Here is a 15,868-nt window from a genome sequence, read left to right on the forward strand (position 1 = left end):
CCTGTTGATTCTGCCATCTCCCTCTCTATCTCTCTCGTTTTATTTTTAATTTATTTAATATATTTTGTAGTTTTAAATTATGGATTTTGTACTTTATTTGTTATATACTTTATTTGTTTATTTATATTTTTTGACATATTTTTACATTTTCTTTGCTTCTTTGTATCTTTTATTTATTTGTACATTTTATTCATTTTTTTGTTTTATATTCAGCGATTTTTGTAATACATTTTATTCATATCATTTTTAATTAAAATTTTACTTTTTTCATATTTTTATACCTTATTTTGTTTTATTCTCCTTGCATTCTTATTCATGTCTTTAATAGATTTTTATGTTTAGTTGCTTATATCTTTTCTAGTTAATATATATTATTTTTATGTTTTATATGTTTGACATATGTATTTGATTTTTAAAAATCATGTTTATTTTTTTTCATTTTCTCTATTATTTTTTGTTTCTTGTTTTAATTAATTTTATTTGTTTTGTTTGTACTTGGTCTTTTAAATTCTTTTTTTTTTTATCTTTTGTGTCGCTTTGTTGTTTTCTATTCCTTTTAACTGATATTTCTAAAAAAAATTATTTCAATTTCTTTATTTCATTTTTATATTATTCTAGCTTTCTATTTTATAGTTTTCGTTTTTAAAACTTATGTATATTTTTTATTTACTATATCTATTTCATTATCAACTTGCATTAGTATAAAAACAAAGTTTGAGTTGCGATTAAGTCCCAAAAGGTGAAGCCCATGCACGAATATAAATGGCCCCGTATTCTTTGAGATAGAGATAGCAATCTTCTAACATCCCATCTCTCTATCCGTCTCAAAAAGGTCACATAGATGGTATGTGAGAAATATTAAGTCAAGATGGTGAGAAGAGAATAATGGGAAACACTTCAAACACCTGGAGGTCATGTACTTGCCATTCCTCAGACTCTAAAAAGGGCCAGCTATAAAAGAGCTAGGGAGACTTGCTATTCTTTGATCATGTGTGGTGGTAATTCACTCTTTTTCGCATGTCCTCTCTGTATGACATTAGAATAGGGGACATGCCATGCATTTGGCTCATAAAAAGTGTGGAGATTCAGTGTGGATCTCCATGAACACTTATCTGTTGAGTGAGTCATATAGTAGAATTGGTGTATCATAATTTCGTAGCATAAGTTTTTCCTTCTCCTTCTCCTTTTTTTTTTTTTTATACAACAACGGCTCACACTCGACGGATATGAATGCAGCCAATATGATCAGAAAACAAAAAGCTACAAAAAGGCTCAGCACAGACTTGTGATCCTTCCAGATAAAACTCTCTGAATGATTAGTAGCAAAAGAGGCAACCTAATCGATAGCACTGTTTGTCTTCTGATAAGTATGTGTGACCAAGTAAGACCCATACTCCCCCAGTAGGCGGCGGATATCATAGAGCAATGGCTACTCCCCAAATGCGCATCCTCGCCCCCGAATATTATGGATATAGTTCTCTTTTCTATTGATGCCTGGAATCCATGAAATCACCTCATTCTTTCTCTCTTTTTATATTGCTACTTACTAGACTATTTTTTTGAAAAAAAAATTATTTATTTCAGCTATCCAATACTAGTATTTTTTTCGAATAAATTAGATTTATTAAATCAATTTAGAATATATATCTTTATGGAAATCAGAAAATAAATACTTATGAATCTCTATGCACAAGTAACACACCAAACTTCGAGTTTTTTTTTTTTTGTCAATTTCTAAACCAAAGAAGAAACTATCTGTGAGGATTTCTGAAGTTCTTAATAATCTCACTCAAAATCCTTATCATCATCACTTTCATTAATCAGTGCAATCATCGCCATTCATCAACTATGTTCTATCTTAAATTAATTGTAGAACCTTAGTATCCGAGACCTGACAGCAAAGTAGCTGGACCAGCCACACACTAAGGTCCCCAATTCTCCATAATTCATCTCCACTTGATCTCAGAACAGACCAAGTTCAGGTTGGTTGGTGGCGGGAGCAACCGCAGCAGTGCCGGGCCGGGAGGGAAGGCTGAGTCCACCGATCCGACGGCCAACAGACGCGCCCGACCGTTTCGTTGATTCATCCAACGGTGGCGATGCAGTTGCGGCGGCGGAGGGGCGGGCGGAAACCTACGAATCGGACAGGTGACTCCCAGTCCACCGAGACGCGTTTTTAAGCGGCCGTATTATTCTTTTTATTTTTTTTTGCAGTAGAAATTATACTACGGCGGTGGAATACCAGGAAAAAAAGTTTTTTTTTTTTTTAAAGGCTACCAATAGAATAATCGTTATTCATAATTTTAAGCTCTGGAAGGACGGCATGTCGGTATTAAATTTTTTTAAAATAATAATTATAATAATTATGTTTTCCAGAATAACTCGAAGACGAGATCGGATCTCTCTCTCTCTCTCTCTCTCTCTCTCTATCCCTTCCTCGTGCCCTCCCCTTACGCGGCTTTGAATCGGGCAGCGCTCCAAGGACTTCGATTTGGTTGGGTCGGTAGGTCTTCGATCGAGGGTTGTCTCCGGTTTTGTCGATCCAGATCTAATAGCTGGGGATCGATTCTTTGCTCCGATGCGGTTCAATCGAACAGCAGCAGTGGATTTAGGTAGTTTCTTTCCCTACTTTCATCAATCTCAGATCCGGACGAGTAGAGCGACTTTTTTACTTGGTGTTTCTTGAATTGGTGTATTTGATTCCAAGATTTGGTTTCGAAATGAGATGAAATTCGCTTCGAACTGTTGAAATTTGGTGGACTGAGTGGGGTTTTTTTTTTTGAATTCCAGTTCGCTGCAGCTAGTGATGATGTTCTTGTGAGTGGATTCGTATTCTTGATTGTCTTTATACAGAACCTGGAATGGGTTCTCGAGTCTCTAAGTTGACGTGCTGTTGGGGTTCTCAGTACAAGGGGACCGTTCTTGAAGCTCCCGATGTTGGTGAGTTTACATGCCTGATTTGAATTCGAAATCTTGTTTCAGAGAGTCAGTTGTGGGTGGTGATGGTGGTGTTCGTTTTGCTGCAGAGATCGAGGAGAAGGGGGACGCATATGACCTGCCCCCCTTCCAGGAGTTCTCTTTTGAGCAGCTTAGGTTGGCCACGTCTGGTTTTGCAGTGGAGAACATCGTGTCGGAGCACGGGGAGAAGGCCCCGAATGTTGTTTACAAGGGGAAGCTGGACGCTCAGAGGAGGATTGCAGTGAAGAGGTTCAATAGGTCGGCATGGCCTGATCCTCGACAGTTCTTGGTACTGAAATTCTCACCGTTATTATGTTCCGGACATAAATTTCCATCCCTTGTTTTCCTTTTTCTTGAAACTAACGTAGGAGTAAAAGCTAGGCAAAGTTTAAGTTTATGTTATATCAGCATGTAATGGATTTGAAAGAGATATGGATGGATTACATTGAGGTATTTCTTTGGAGTTATGTTATCCTTGCTCCATGGAGATGAGAGCATGACAAGGCAGAAAATATGGTATTCTTAGATGCATGCTGCGGAGATGAGACTCATAAAGCGGAAGTCGGGTAATAATAGTAACACCACTGTAATAATTGATTACATAAAATGGCCACAGAGCTGTTTTGTCGAGGAATAAATTTATGCATAACTTATTATGATGGTTCCATCAACTCAAGGAACAGAGTGGAGTGCTTCATGACCAATTTTGACGGCATTTTTTTTTTCACTTTAGGAAGAAGCAAAAGCTGTAGGTCATCTTCGAAACGATAGATTGGCAAATTTGCTTGGCTGTTGTTGTGAAGGTGATGAGAGGCTGCTTGTGGCAGAATTTATGCCCAACGACACACTTGCAAAACATCTTTTTCATTGTAAGTTCCTGGTGGCTGCCACAACCTTACTTTGTGTGTGTATTGTTGCTGTTTTTATTGTTCGAAGTTTTATTTACTAATCAAGAATGCTTTTCTTTTGTTTGAATATGGAAGGTGGGGAATAAAATTTTTTTGAAATCAATGCTACACTTGCATTGTCCCTATTTAAAAGGACTAACATTATTTTGTGCAAACTATAGAACTTTGAAATTCAAAAATTTTAACAATGGATGCTGCTATTATTGAACCAAGACTTATGTTTTCAAACGAAGCAAGCTAATTGCAATCTCTATTGAGACCTTTAAAATTGCATTGTCCCGTTGTGGGTCTTGGCACAATGGTAAGATTGTCTATTGAGACCTAAGTGTTACGATTTCAAAACATAAAAATAGTCTCTTTGCATTTTGGAGTAAGGCAGTGTACATATGACCCTACCTAGACTCCTCGGTGGCAAAAATATCATGCACCGGGATGCCCTTTTTTCCCTTCCTCCATCTCTCCCACTTCCCATAATGCTACCATGTCTTGATGGAACTATCTTTTTGTTTCATTTTGGGACCAAATGAGATCAGAATGTCCCACAAAATCTTCTTAATCCCATATGGTCACAATTGAACCTTTGCATAGATTGCGCTAGGTCGTGGCTCGATATTAACATGAATTATCTAGGCCTGAGCTTAGCTCACCCTTGAGCCACTAGTTCCGAGCCCAAGCCTAGCCAAATGAAAGATTGGTAGGCCTAAACCTGACCTGACCTGACCTCCATGCCCTAGATCCAAAGGCAATGATGCCAATAGTTGATGGTGGTGGCAGCTGGAGGTAGCTGCAAGAAGTTGGCGATAGCCGTCAATGGTTAGTTGGGGGGAGAGAGATAGAGAGTGGAGTATCAATGTCTGGGTCGAATTTCTCCACCTCACTCTAATTAGCTGAAAGCTGGGATAGGAAAATACTAATCTAATAATAAGTATGTCGGGCCGGGATTATTTATTTCTACTGATCCCAGCCCTACCCTGAAACCTGGCTGTGCCTAGATATTTGAGCCCAAGTCAGCCTGTGGGGCCAGCAATGCTGCTCAAGCCCGCCAAAAATCAGACTGGGCAAGTCTGGCTAGGTGGGCCGGGCTTGATTTGCTAAGAACTGAACAAAATGCATCACTGCATCACCAAACCTTCCCTATCTCTGATACACAATCCTTGTTTTTCAACACCTCAACAATAAAGCACAACTCTCCACCCAACTATCTCCTCATTCTTAATGACTTCAACACTGTTCAACAAAGCCCTTGTATATCATCTTGCTATTATTACAGCTTGTACTGTTCCTAAGTCATTCAGTATTTGTATGTCTCAATATCAGTTCATTTCTTAAGCTTGGCCTTTCCACTAGAATTTCAATAACTTCTAAACATGTCTTGCCTTTCTATATCCATTATGTTTTCCTTATTTTTTTTCTTCTTTTTCTTGTAATGTTAGTGATATTCATATGCTTCACTGCTCTTTCTCTGCCATGTAAAATTCAACATTTCATTAATTTGAATATGATCCTTTTATCTCTTTCATTTTATAGGGGAAACACAACCCATGAAATGGCCAATGCGATTGAGAGTGGTACTCTATCTAGCTGAAGCCTTGGAATATTGCACTAGTAAGGGGCGTGCTCTCTATCATGATCTTAATGCCTATAGAGTTTTATTTGATGATGTGAGTATGTAGCCATTTATTGGTTTTATGCTATCAATTTCTTCCTGCACTTGTAGTTTGTATCTCTCACTGTGGATTAGTGTTCTGCAGGATTGTAATCCTAGGCTTTCATGTTTTGGTTTGATGAAGAACAGTCGTGATGGCAAAAGTTATAGCACAAACTTGGCATTTACACCTCCTGAGTATTTAAGAACTGGTATGTATGCTTGAATTTTTGTACAACAAGAGGGCATGTTCATGTGGCTAATGTATTACTTTTGTCTAAGAATGTTTTGTGTTTGATCCTTTCTGGGATTTGGACTGATTAAGTCATCTTGAGCTTAGATATCGGGTAGACCACTATGCTACCAGACTGTTGACTTTTGCAATGTTGGTGCTTCGTGCCAATGTAAAAGACAAAATTTTCCACTATCTACATTATTTGACAGTTGATATCATTACTCAGAAGACTGAAATGACTGCTGCTGATGAGGAAATAGAAAGGCTCTTTTGGATGACGTGCTTTTCTGCAAAGGTCAATTGTTGAGACCTCTTTGTTGCCTAGGCAGTTAATCAATTCTAAAGAGAGCAGAAAGTCGGCACATTTTATTTATGGTTATTATTATTTTTTTGGCTTGTATATAGCCTATAAGAGAATACCAACACAAATACTTTGTTGAGCAAGGAATAAATGGCTAAACAAACACATTGTTTGTATCAGAACATCTATGGGCAGCATGGCAAATACTTGAATTAATTTTGATGAGTTTAAAAGTTTTTGTGGTAGTGAACCTGCACTAAGCACTCACTTAAATCTATCCCTTCTAGTTGACAATGATGTGGCTACAATTGGCAGTCAAGAAGACAGCATTAGTTTGTAGATTGTGGAGGACATGTATGGCTACAACGAGGTAACGAGGCTAAAGAAGTTTGACTATTAAGTTGAAATTGTAGTTTATTTGAAATGATGCAGACTTGCGGAGGATTATGATTCTTAATTAATTTAATTACTTGAAAGTTTGCAATAACAATTTTAAGTGACTGTATTTGGAGAAGTAATTAATTTAATCAGTGTTATGATACCTACTTTGGTTTCTTTTATTTTCTCAGCTCCAATGCATTAAGTTATAGGGAAATTGAGGGGGACCTTTGGATCAAGAAATGTTGGATGAAGTGGAATCACACAATTAGAATGTTATGTGTTTGCCTTATGTCGTCAAGACTTTGGGACAAGTAAATATAAAAATACAAAGTAAAGAGATCAATATTGGATTTTGGCAGTAAAAGTGGTTCATGCACACAAGATGAAGGTAGAAGATGAGAGAAAGAAGGTTCATAAATATCATTGCAATTTGTATTGTCTTTATGGTATACAATTATCCACAATTTTATGTTTAACTAAATTGTCTTCTCATATTTGAAGAGTTACATGTCCATTTAGTGTTATCTAGTAGTATAAAGAAAAATTGCATAATCATGGAGTCTTGCAGTTTCAGTCATTGTGCTTGGTGTTTATAGTTCGGTCAAATATTTGCTGGGAGGACATTCACTGAATCTAATCTGCAGTGGCTACTTTTACTTTTTCATTATATGATTCATGACTTCTTATCTGGGTAAATCTGAGTTGTTGCTACATCAAAATGTGTTCATAATAACTTCTTATTTGGCTATTATGTATTGTATAGTTTTCGTATTTTTGATGATTGCAACCATAAACATTACTCAAAGAAATGTTAAGTAGTTTCTCTTGTGATACAGCAAAAGGACACTAATTAGCATCATCCATATGGAAGGCCTGATGCTTACTTTATGAGTGGTGTTTAATGTTGTTTGTGATTCGGCTAAATGTCTGAAATGAGTTGAAATGTTTTATTGGAGAATGAGATTAAAGTTATAATGCAATTGTTCCTTCATGAAATTTATGTGATTTTTTCACATTTGTGACTTATGTTGTACTGAAGATATAGTATGATTGATGTTTTGACTATTTTCGTTGGAAAAAACCCTTGTTTATGTAGTTGAATCTGCATTCAGTTTAATTTGTTTATAAATTGTGAATTTGTGGATAAGTTGAGTAAGTTTTGATAAATCCACCAATTGTTTATATTATCTATTTTCTTCTCATTGACTTTGCAGGAAGAGTTACACCAGAAAGTGTCATATATAGCTTTGGCACGTTGTTGCTTGATGTTCTTAGCGGAAAGCATATCCCTCCTAGTCATGTAAGTAGTATTTTTTTGATCTACCTTCCATACTTCTGCTAAACATGGCAACTTTACCATGCTCTCCCCCCTCCTCTCCTTTTACTTTTGTTTTGCAGAATAAGCAGAGTTTGTTAATTGGAACATGGAGTCTACGGTTGAGTGTGTGGGCAAAGTTTCAGTAACACTGCCTTCACTTAAAAATAACTAATAAAAGGAGAGGAAGCCATAATATCAGGTCATTGAGATTTATGATGGAAGTGTCTAAGAGCTACTGCAGATCTGGTTATAATGTTGTTAAGCACTTTAAGACTGACTCTCACGAAACTGGACTTGACAGGTGAACAAGCTGGAATAACCATCTTGATAGAGAATTACGGCTGAGGAGGTTGAGAAAGCTGTTTTTATATAGGAAGGTGGAATAGAATGAAAGGGAGAACATGATATACATATATTTATATGTATATATAAATGAACGTATGTTTGTGTGGAGAGATTTTTGAAGGGGTGGAGTTTGCATGTCAATGCAAAAGTGTGTGGGTTGGGTGTTCTGAACAATGAGTGATTAATTATTTTATATTATTAACTATCATTTATGCATAATAAGTAATGCTGTACATAGAAATGATTCACAGTTCGTATGAAAAATATTGCCTTAGGCAATACAATCTTAGTTTAATAGGCCTAAACATGATGCCAATATTCACAGTTTAGCTGCTAGGTTTTTCTGTGCTAGATTCTGTTATATGATGATTTTAGTTTAAGCTTTGTTGTTCTCATTAGTCATGACTAATATGGAACTAAGAAATCTTCTCAAATCAAATCAGATCATGTTAAATTAACAAGAAATGCACAAGTTGATCTTTCAGGCTTTTTGGAGCGGGCATATATTGATTGGTTCATTTGAAAGATGATTAGTGAGACATTTTCTCTCATTGGTAGAAATAACGTGCTGATACTTTCCTTTGACATCATGTACTCTGCAGTTGGTTTTTTCTTAGAATTCATGTGCCTGCGTCAGTGTATCATGCTGAATCTAATTGCTTCCAGTACTTCTTGGCAGGCTCTTGACATGATACGAGATCGTAACTTCAACATGCTAACAGACTCATGTTTGGAAGGACAATTTTCAAATGAGGATGGGACTGAATTAGTACGTCTAGCTTCAAGATGTTTGCAGTATGAGCAACGAGAGAGACCTAATGTGAAGTCGTTGCTTCTTGCATTGACTCCGCTGCAAAAGGAGACTGAGGTGAGTTCATCAAATCCATTCTCTCTCTCTCTCTCTCTCTCTCTCTCTCTCTCTCTCTCTCTCTCTCTCTATCCATGGAATCATCCTGGCATATTTCTTCTTTTGTACTCATATTACTGTTTAGTGCAGTGGAATGGAACTGTTACAATGAACTTTGTCTTTTTAATATTTAGTCTCGATGTGATTCTGCAGTTCAGAGTCATGCTAAAATTACAACTTATGCATGTTATACTGAGTTAAGTTCATTGTCAGTGTGCATTTCTGCCTGGAATAATAACCTGTTGTTTATTCAGGAGTTCCTTGAGCATGCAAGAGTCTTTACTTCTTGGCTCAATGAAAAAATCTTAATCATCGTCTGTTAAATTGAAACCTCAAAATGATGGTGTTCTATGTGTTTAAAGTAGTAAAGCCTCGCCAAATGACGGCTTCTAATTGTTATATTCTAATTGTTGACTTGTCTGCTTATACATAAGTTTGAAGAGTTCCGATTGTGCTGATTTATTCATGTTGGCTTAAGCAGTGAGGAATAGCATTAATTCGTTGTGTATTCCTGTTTGTTTTGGTGCTTTTTAGAAGCACCTGTTTATTCGCATTCACTGGTTGGTGTAATTTCACATTTGCACATGACAAAATAAAAAAAAAATGAAATCCCTTCTGATATTGACATTGTAGTCCATCTCTTGGTACAGTGTGGTTACAGTAACATTATCCGTGCTTGTGCAACATACGACTTTATTTTTCTTTGTATATTAAGAACTGCCAACAATTATCTCCTAATTGAAAATGATTAACTTTCTTTATACGCAATGCTTTATGTTCGTATCTTGGAGCCTTGAAGTTTTTTTTGCTATTTCTTGTACCGAGTTTAAGATTTGATGATGTGGTGACAATCAACTTTTTTCACCAAAAAAATTGTAAATGTAAATCTTTTACTGGTTAAGTGACCAAGACACCCTTTGTCATCTTTATCCATCTGGAATTCTAGATAAAGTCCAAGGATGCTGCTTAACTCACTATCATTTGTAAAACTTCCAATGCTCCTGTTTCCATGCGCAAATACATGTTCTACTAACAACTGTACATGTTGTACTGGCAATTTATATGTTAATGGAGCTTAAGCTTGTAATCTTAAATGGCTCATTCTACATATACCCAAGTGAATCTTCATGCTTACACCGGCCTGTGAGCTTTCGGAGGGTCAAGAATGCATTAGTGATTTATTTCCTTATTTAAATCATGATGCATATTTGCAAGATTTTCTATCCAGGTTCCTTCTTATGTCTTGATGGACATGCCGCGTGGTGGTACATCCTCATTAGAGGCGCTCTCTCTTTCCCCACTTGGTGAAGCTTGCTCCAGAATGGATTTGACTGCCATACATGAAATCCTAGAAAAGATTGGGTATAAAGATGACGAGGGAACGGCAAATGAGGTTGGTGTATGAGACTTCCATTTTCACTTTCCCATTATATATGTTAACTCATTTGTGTATAAAATTAATTTGTTTTGGTTTGCATGTATGTTACTATTCACATGCCAATATTTGTATGTGTTCATGCAAATAATTTCATCTTTAGTAGCTGCAATGACTTCCAAAAAGAGGGAGTGGGAACAAATGATGATATTATATTGATTGATGCTCCTTCAGGATTTAACCTGCTATGAAAGAGATGGAATGGTTCTGGAGACTAGATTACTACAACCTTTTCCCCCAAAAATTGCTTCTTCCCTATTGTCTGAGATTCAGAGAACAGGATGCAAGTCTTCAGCCACCTGTTTAATAACTCTGATTAGTGTTTCTACCCCTTTGTATGCTATATTATAGCTTTCCAATTGCAAACTCGGTTTTTACGAGATATGGTTTCTCCTGGTGCCAGGCTTAAGATGAAAAAACAGATGAGGCCTGATTTTACATGATTGTAATTATGTTGTTGTCTACTGTTTTTTGTGATGCTTGACAAATATGCGGCTCTCTGACCATCAAAATCTATTCATATGGCAGAATGCAAGAGTGTATTAAAGCCTAGAGTTTTATCCTAAGTAGAATTTGTGGCACTACCGGGCACGGGATTTTTATCTTGTTGATGGGCTTCTGGCAGAATAGATAAAAATAAATGATCCATTGTTGCATGAGCTATTTGATTACCAAGTTACAGCTTTTGGTGTAAGCATAGATACATTTTTCTTTTCTGATATTTCACTGTCATAGATGTTCCAACCATCTCTTGCAATTTAATCTGTTCTATCGTCTGATAATTTGTCTGTTAAATTTATGTTTTCTTAATCTTTTTCCTTTTTTTCTTTGTTTTTCAGCTCTCATTTCAAATGTGGACCAATCAAATGCAAGAAACATTGAACTCAAAGAAGAAGGGTGATGCTGCTTTTCGGCATAAAGATTTTAATACAGCAATTGAATGCTACACCCAGGTTACTTTTCGTTTACTAATTGTTTGTTAGTTTTGACCGTTTCAGTACATTTTTAGAAATTTTCTTGATATACAAATGTTTACATATTTGATACCATATGTAGTCATGACTGAATGCTAAAAATGTTCGTCATTGATAATGGCAAGGTCCTTTCTTTAATTTTGCTCATAATGTTACTATTCCCATTCTTCAACAATATTTATTTATAGAAAAAAATGAATAAACGGAAGTTATAAAATCTGTAGCTATATATTTCTTTTGAGGACCGAATTAGATACCTCTTATTGTAATTTGATGTACTGCTTTTCTTGTTGTGATGTTCAATCACGCCAATGATTAAATGAGTTATAATTAGGAGAACTTCAATCCCCTAGTTTTTCATGAAAAAAGACCTAGAGCAGTTCTCAATTACCAATATTGTAAGGAGATTTTGTGGCCGAGGATGATCTTCACCATAAAATTTACCATAAACTTTCAGAACCTTCATCTGCTAATTGAATCATTTTATATCACTCACTTATGGTCTAGTTAATCGACAAAACTCAACACATCAAGATCTGAACTTTTGTTCAACCGAAATGTTGTAGACCTGCATTTAGCATTTATATCATTTGATGAAATAAAATACCAAGGACTTCAGCATTATCATTTTTTTTTCCTTTGTGACCAGCCCACTTTTCTGCAACTTTTTTCTGTCTTGTAATTAGAAATGACTTGACCATAAGAAAAGAGTTGAAAATGACAGGTAAAATCATATACTATTACTTGGGCCGTAAGGTGTGAAGGTGGACAGGAAATCAAGAAATTCTAGCACATATTACATTGCCTTAATTTTTTTTGTTAATTGGCTTCCCTCTACTTCTCGTACTTATATTAGTTGCCATTGTTCTAAATTGTAATTATTGTTCAATAATACATCAATAACAAAACTGTATAGATGGGTTATGGCTTATCTTTTATCTTTATGCATGATATGAAAAATCTCTGCAGTGGTTTTGGGATGCTCTGTAACTGATGCTCAGGCTAAATGAAGGACCTTCATCAAACTGTTTATTTATGGTGTAATCCTTTATATTAATCAGATTTTCTTTGAACTGGCATGTGGCACATGTTCATAATTGGAGCAGGTGACAGGAAACTGTAACTTTTATTTTGATTGTTTGGTTGTTGAGCCTGAGTTGTTTAAAGTCAATTTTAGTAGCTTTTAGTTAAACAAAACAGAACTTAGTTCATTTCTGAAGTAGCAACCACTACACAAAAAGTTAAGAGGAGAAATTGCACAAGAGTTGCATGGAATCCATTTAGAATTACATGCATCAATGCTGATGAACTTCTTCTTTGATAGAGAATCATATCCTAGTCCACATTAGATGTTCAGTGAGAATAATTTCCTCATCTTTCCTATATAAGACATTTTATTAGTTTCAGGAATCAGTGTGCTAGGAATTGAGTTGCAAATTATGATAAAGTTAGTATCTGCAATTTATAGTTGAGAGTTTCCGAGTACATATCATTTAGCGGGTAAGACAGTATGCAATCTGATCATTAATCCTTATAGTTGGAGTGGGATGCAAATATCCAAATGATGTTGGTATCTGCTTATTCAACATGCTGACGTCTCTAAGTTTTCATTGTTTTTTTTTTTTTTTTAACTTGTGAATTTTGCTTCTGGCATTTGGTGAAAATTTTGAATTATGAAATTGGATAATATCTTTTTTTTGATTCATCATTTCATGGTTATTGTCAAGTGAGCATTTTATAACTAGGTTGCTTAGAGACTCAGTTTTCTGGGGAACCTCATAAATTTATTGTTTTCATTACAATTTTTTTGATAATTTACTGTACATCGTATAGAACTGAATGATGCTTTATTTCTTGGTATAATAGATATGCAAGCCTATGTTACTGAATTTTTTTTTTATGACGTGCAGTTCACTGATGTTGGAACTATGGTTTCTCCGACAATTTTTGCGCGCCGCTGCTTGTCATACCTGATGAGTGACATGCCACAGCAAGCTCTTAATGATGCGACGCAGGCGCTGGTCATATCTCCAACTTGGCCGACTGCATTTTATCTTCAGGCTGCTGCCCTTTTTGCCCTCGGAATGGAAAATGAAGCTAGAGAAGCACTGAAAGATGGGTCATCCCTAGAAACAAAGAAGAACGGGGGGCATTAAAGACAAGCTAATTAAATGATAATTGGTTGATGAAGGCCCAACTTTTCAGGTATTGTCCCCTGTAGAAATATTGAATTTTGAAATAAAGGATATATCCAACTTCAATTTTCTGCAAATGTGTATGAATACCAATGATAGGCAGTTGATTGAATGATTTTTAAGGGGCTTCCTGTTTCAGGTTTAGGCACATACACGGCAACAATCTTTGGATATTGAAGCAGTTTTTTTTCATTAACATGTGGCTGGCATGCTGCATGACCCCCTGTTGTTGTACACCTCTCCTCTCCATATGTATCATTTATGTATATATGGAAGCAACGACCGGCATAGTGTCCCTGAAAGAAATTGCAAACTAATAATAAGTCTGCCAAGGAAAATGGGAAAGCTTGATCCTTGATCCCTAGTTTTAGGTATTGTACTGTTGTTTTACAAGGTCGTGTGTTGTAAATGTCCATCTTGCTGGTAGGCATGTAACAGTGTACAGCAGTGGAATGATCTAAATTTGTCAATGCGTTTCTTTTTGTCATCTGTGGGTCCTTATTGTTTTTTTTTTCCTGAGGATTGTTGGTTTCCTTCTGGAAGAACATTTGCTGAAAGCTTATGTATCTTGGAGTGAGTTTAACGTGTAGTGATGTGGAGATTCTTTGATGGTGGTTCTTATGTCGTTTGCATTGGACTACGAGTTCCTTTTTCTTTATGGGCCTTAAAGTGGGAATTGCTTGAAACTGGAAAATATTCAGTTGCCTTTCTAGTGGACATTGGAACAGCTTTATGTTCAAATGCTAGGGCCCATGGAAACAGAATTTCCCTGCATTCCACGTACACGCGACATCCCATCATAATGTAAATGTTACATGGGACCGATCTTTTTCTTCTTTTTAGCGGCGATGTCCCGTTTTTTGTACAGATGATCTTTTTGCATTTGTGGTTCCCAAGTTCATTATTACCATGTATGGTAGGCTTAAAACAGCGCTATTGCTGTTTTCTCAAGGCTTCAAGACCTGAATGGAATGGTGATGCGGACGTAAACTCTGTAACAGGGCTGTATCAACTGCCTCCAGTAAGCGTGAAGCCCGTATTAGGAGTTTACGGTTTCTCTTCTGATCCTGCAATAGTATGAAATGAGAGAGCAGTCGAACAACAAAGAGTCGATTAAATCAAATCGATCCTCTATTCATTTGGTTCTAAAAGGAAGAAGTACGGTAATAATTAAACATCTACTTAAAAAAAGTATACAAATAGCTTCTTGCGTGATCCTGCTATCATGTTAAAAATCAGATCCTGCATTATAGGTGAGAGAGGCCACGGTGCAAGAAGACTGCCTTCTACTGTTGCCTTGGTGTGGTCTCTCACTCCCTCCAACGGGAATTACTCTAATGTATCCCTAAAGATATTCAAGCAATCGATATCCATCCAATGATTTAGAGCCATATATTCTTTTTGGTAGTTGATTCAGACCCAGATATTTGGCAAGCGATATCTCTAGCCATCAAACTTAGGCGAACCCACTTCATGTGAAAACTTATAGAGGTTTTTTTTAATTTTTACAGACATAAAACAAATCTTGCTCTCAAGGTGAAGGAGATTGAAATCTTGTCTTCTACAGCTTTGCTTGGATAAATTTTAAGAGATGCTGCTGCTTTTTTCTTCCTTTTAGAGATATGAAAGGAGACCGATATCATTTTAGATTTATTATTTAAGCGATTACTGACAATACGCCACCATTGGATTGAATTGAGAAAGGTGTTTCCCTGAATCTTTTACTAACTTGCTTTCCACCTGTTGGTCTAGCAATTAAAATCTAGTCTATAATTTTTATTAAGCCCTTTTTCGCAATACTTACTGCGCTTAGGTGTAGACCTAAGCTTGTTTCTGAAACTGGCCTGTTCTTTACCGACGGGTTGGAAAATGCTAGGTGAACAAAATGTCACACAACTGGACAACTGATGGGACTATAAATAAGGAGCAATTCTAAGACAACCAACTGATTCACAAATGAAGGTGATAATTTGATATTACTTTCTCCTTTTTTTTTGTCTCGGAAATAAAAAAAATATTATATTTGATGCAACTAATTATTTGTAGACTATTGATTTCCTATGGGACTTATTGGTTTGGTCAAGTAGGGACAAAGTAGATGCACGACATATGAGATTTTTTTATAAAATAAAATAAAATAAAATAATAATAAGACTAGAGAGGAGCTCTAACTTCATCCCATTATCATATACCCAGCCCTCTCCATCTCAGCCAAAGACTGCGAAATCAGGATAGAGTTTCTGGGGTTGGAACGAGGGTTGACACC

At 36.1% G+C, this 15,868-nt stretch overlaps 1 protein-coding gene across 3 annotated transcripts; it reads left to right on the forward strand.

Annotated features, from left to right (window-relative positions):
* Window positions 1-1,893: 1,893 nt before the first annotated feature.
* On the forward strand, window positions 1,894-14,211 carry LOC103698531 (putative serine/threonine-protein kinase BSK3). Of its 3 annotated transcripts, XM_088705948.2 has the most exons (13): window positions 1,894-2,148; window positions 2,377-2,612; window positions 2,791-2,940; window positions 3,027-3,247; window positions 3,692-3,827; window positions 5,394-5,527; window positions 5,618-5,723; window positions 7,643-7,728; window positions 8,771-8,959; window positions 10,227-10,391; window positions 11,273-11,386; window positions 13,318-13,612; window positions 13,742-14,211. In XM_088705948.2, exons 3-12 carry the CDS (start codon window positions 2,862-2,864, stop codon window positions 13,561-13,563), a joined length of 1,476 nt encoding a protein of 491 aa, XP_088562074.2. In that variant the 5' UTR covers window positions 1,894-2,148; window positions 2,377-2,612; window positions 2,791-2,861; the 3' UTR covers window positions 13,564-13,612; window positions 13,742-14,211. The 3 variants fall into 3 exon arrangements, with proteins under 3 accessions (XP_088562074.2, XP_088562075.2, XP_017696624.4); XM_088705949.2 differs by lacking the exon at window positions 1,894-2,148 and having other exon boundaries at window positions 2,166-2,612; window positions 13,726-14,211; XM_017841135.5 differs by lacking the exon at window positions 1,894-2,148 and having other exon boundaries at window positions 2,166-2,612.
* The last annotated feature ends 1,657 nt before the right edge of the window (window positions 14,212-15,868 follow it).

This window comes from Phoenix dactylifera, chromosome 10 (assembly GCF_051530095.1).
Source record: "Phoenix dactylifera cultivar Ajwa chromosome 10, Ajwa_hap1_PhDact_Kaust_v1.1, whole genome shotgun sequence".
Lineage (NCBI taxonomy): Eukaryota > Viridiplantae > Streptophyta > Magnoliopsida > Arecales > Arecaceae > Phoenix > Phoenix dactylifera.

What these genes read in the sequence shown, in the direction of transcription:
- LOC103698531 (XM_088705948.2), top strand. Translation starts at nt 2,862, where the DNA reads ATGGGTTCTCGAGTCTCTAAGTTGACGTGCTGTTGGGGTTCTCAGTAC. An exon ending in ATAGAGTTTTATTTGATGAT is followed by an intron (nt 5,528 to 5,617) that starts GTGAGTATGTAG and finishes AGTGTTCTGCAG; the next exon opens with GATTGTAATCCTAGGCTTTC. An exon ending in ACGAGGGAACGGCAAATGAG is followed by an intron (nt 10,392 to 11,272) that starts GTTGGTGTATGA and finishes TTTGTTTTTCAG; the next exon opens with CTCTCATTTCAAATGTGGAC.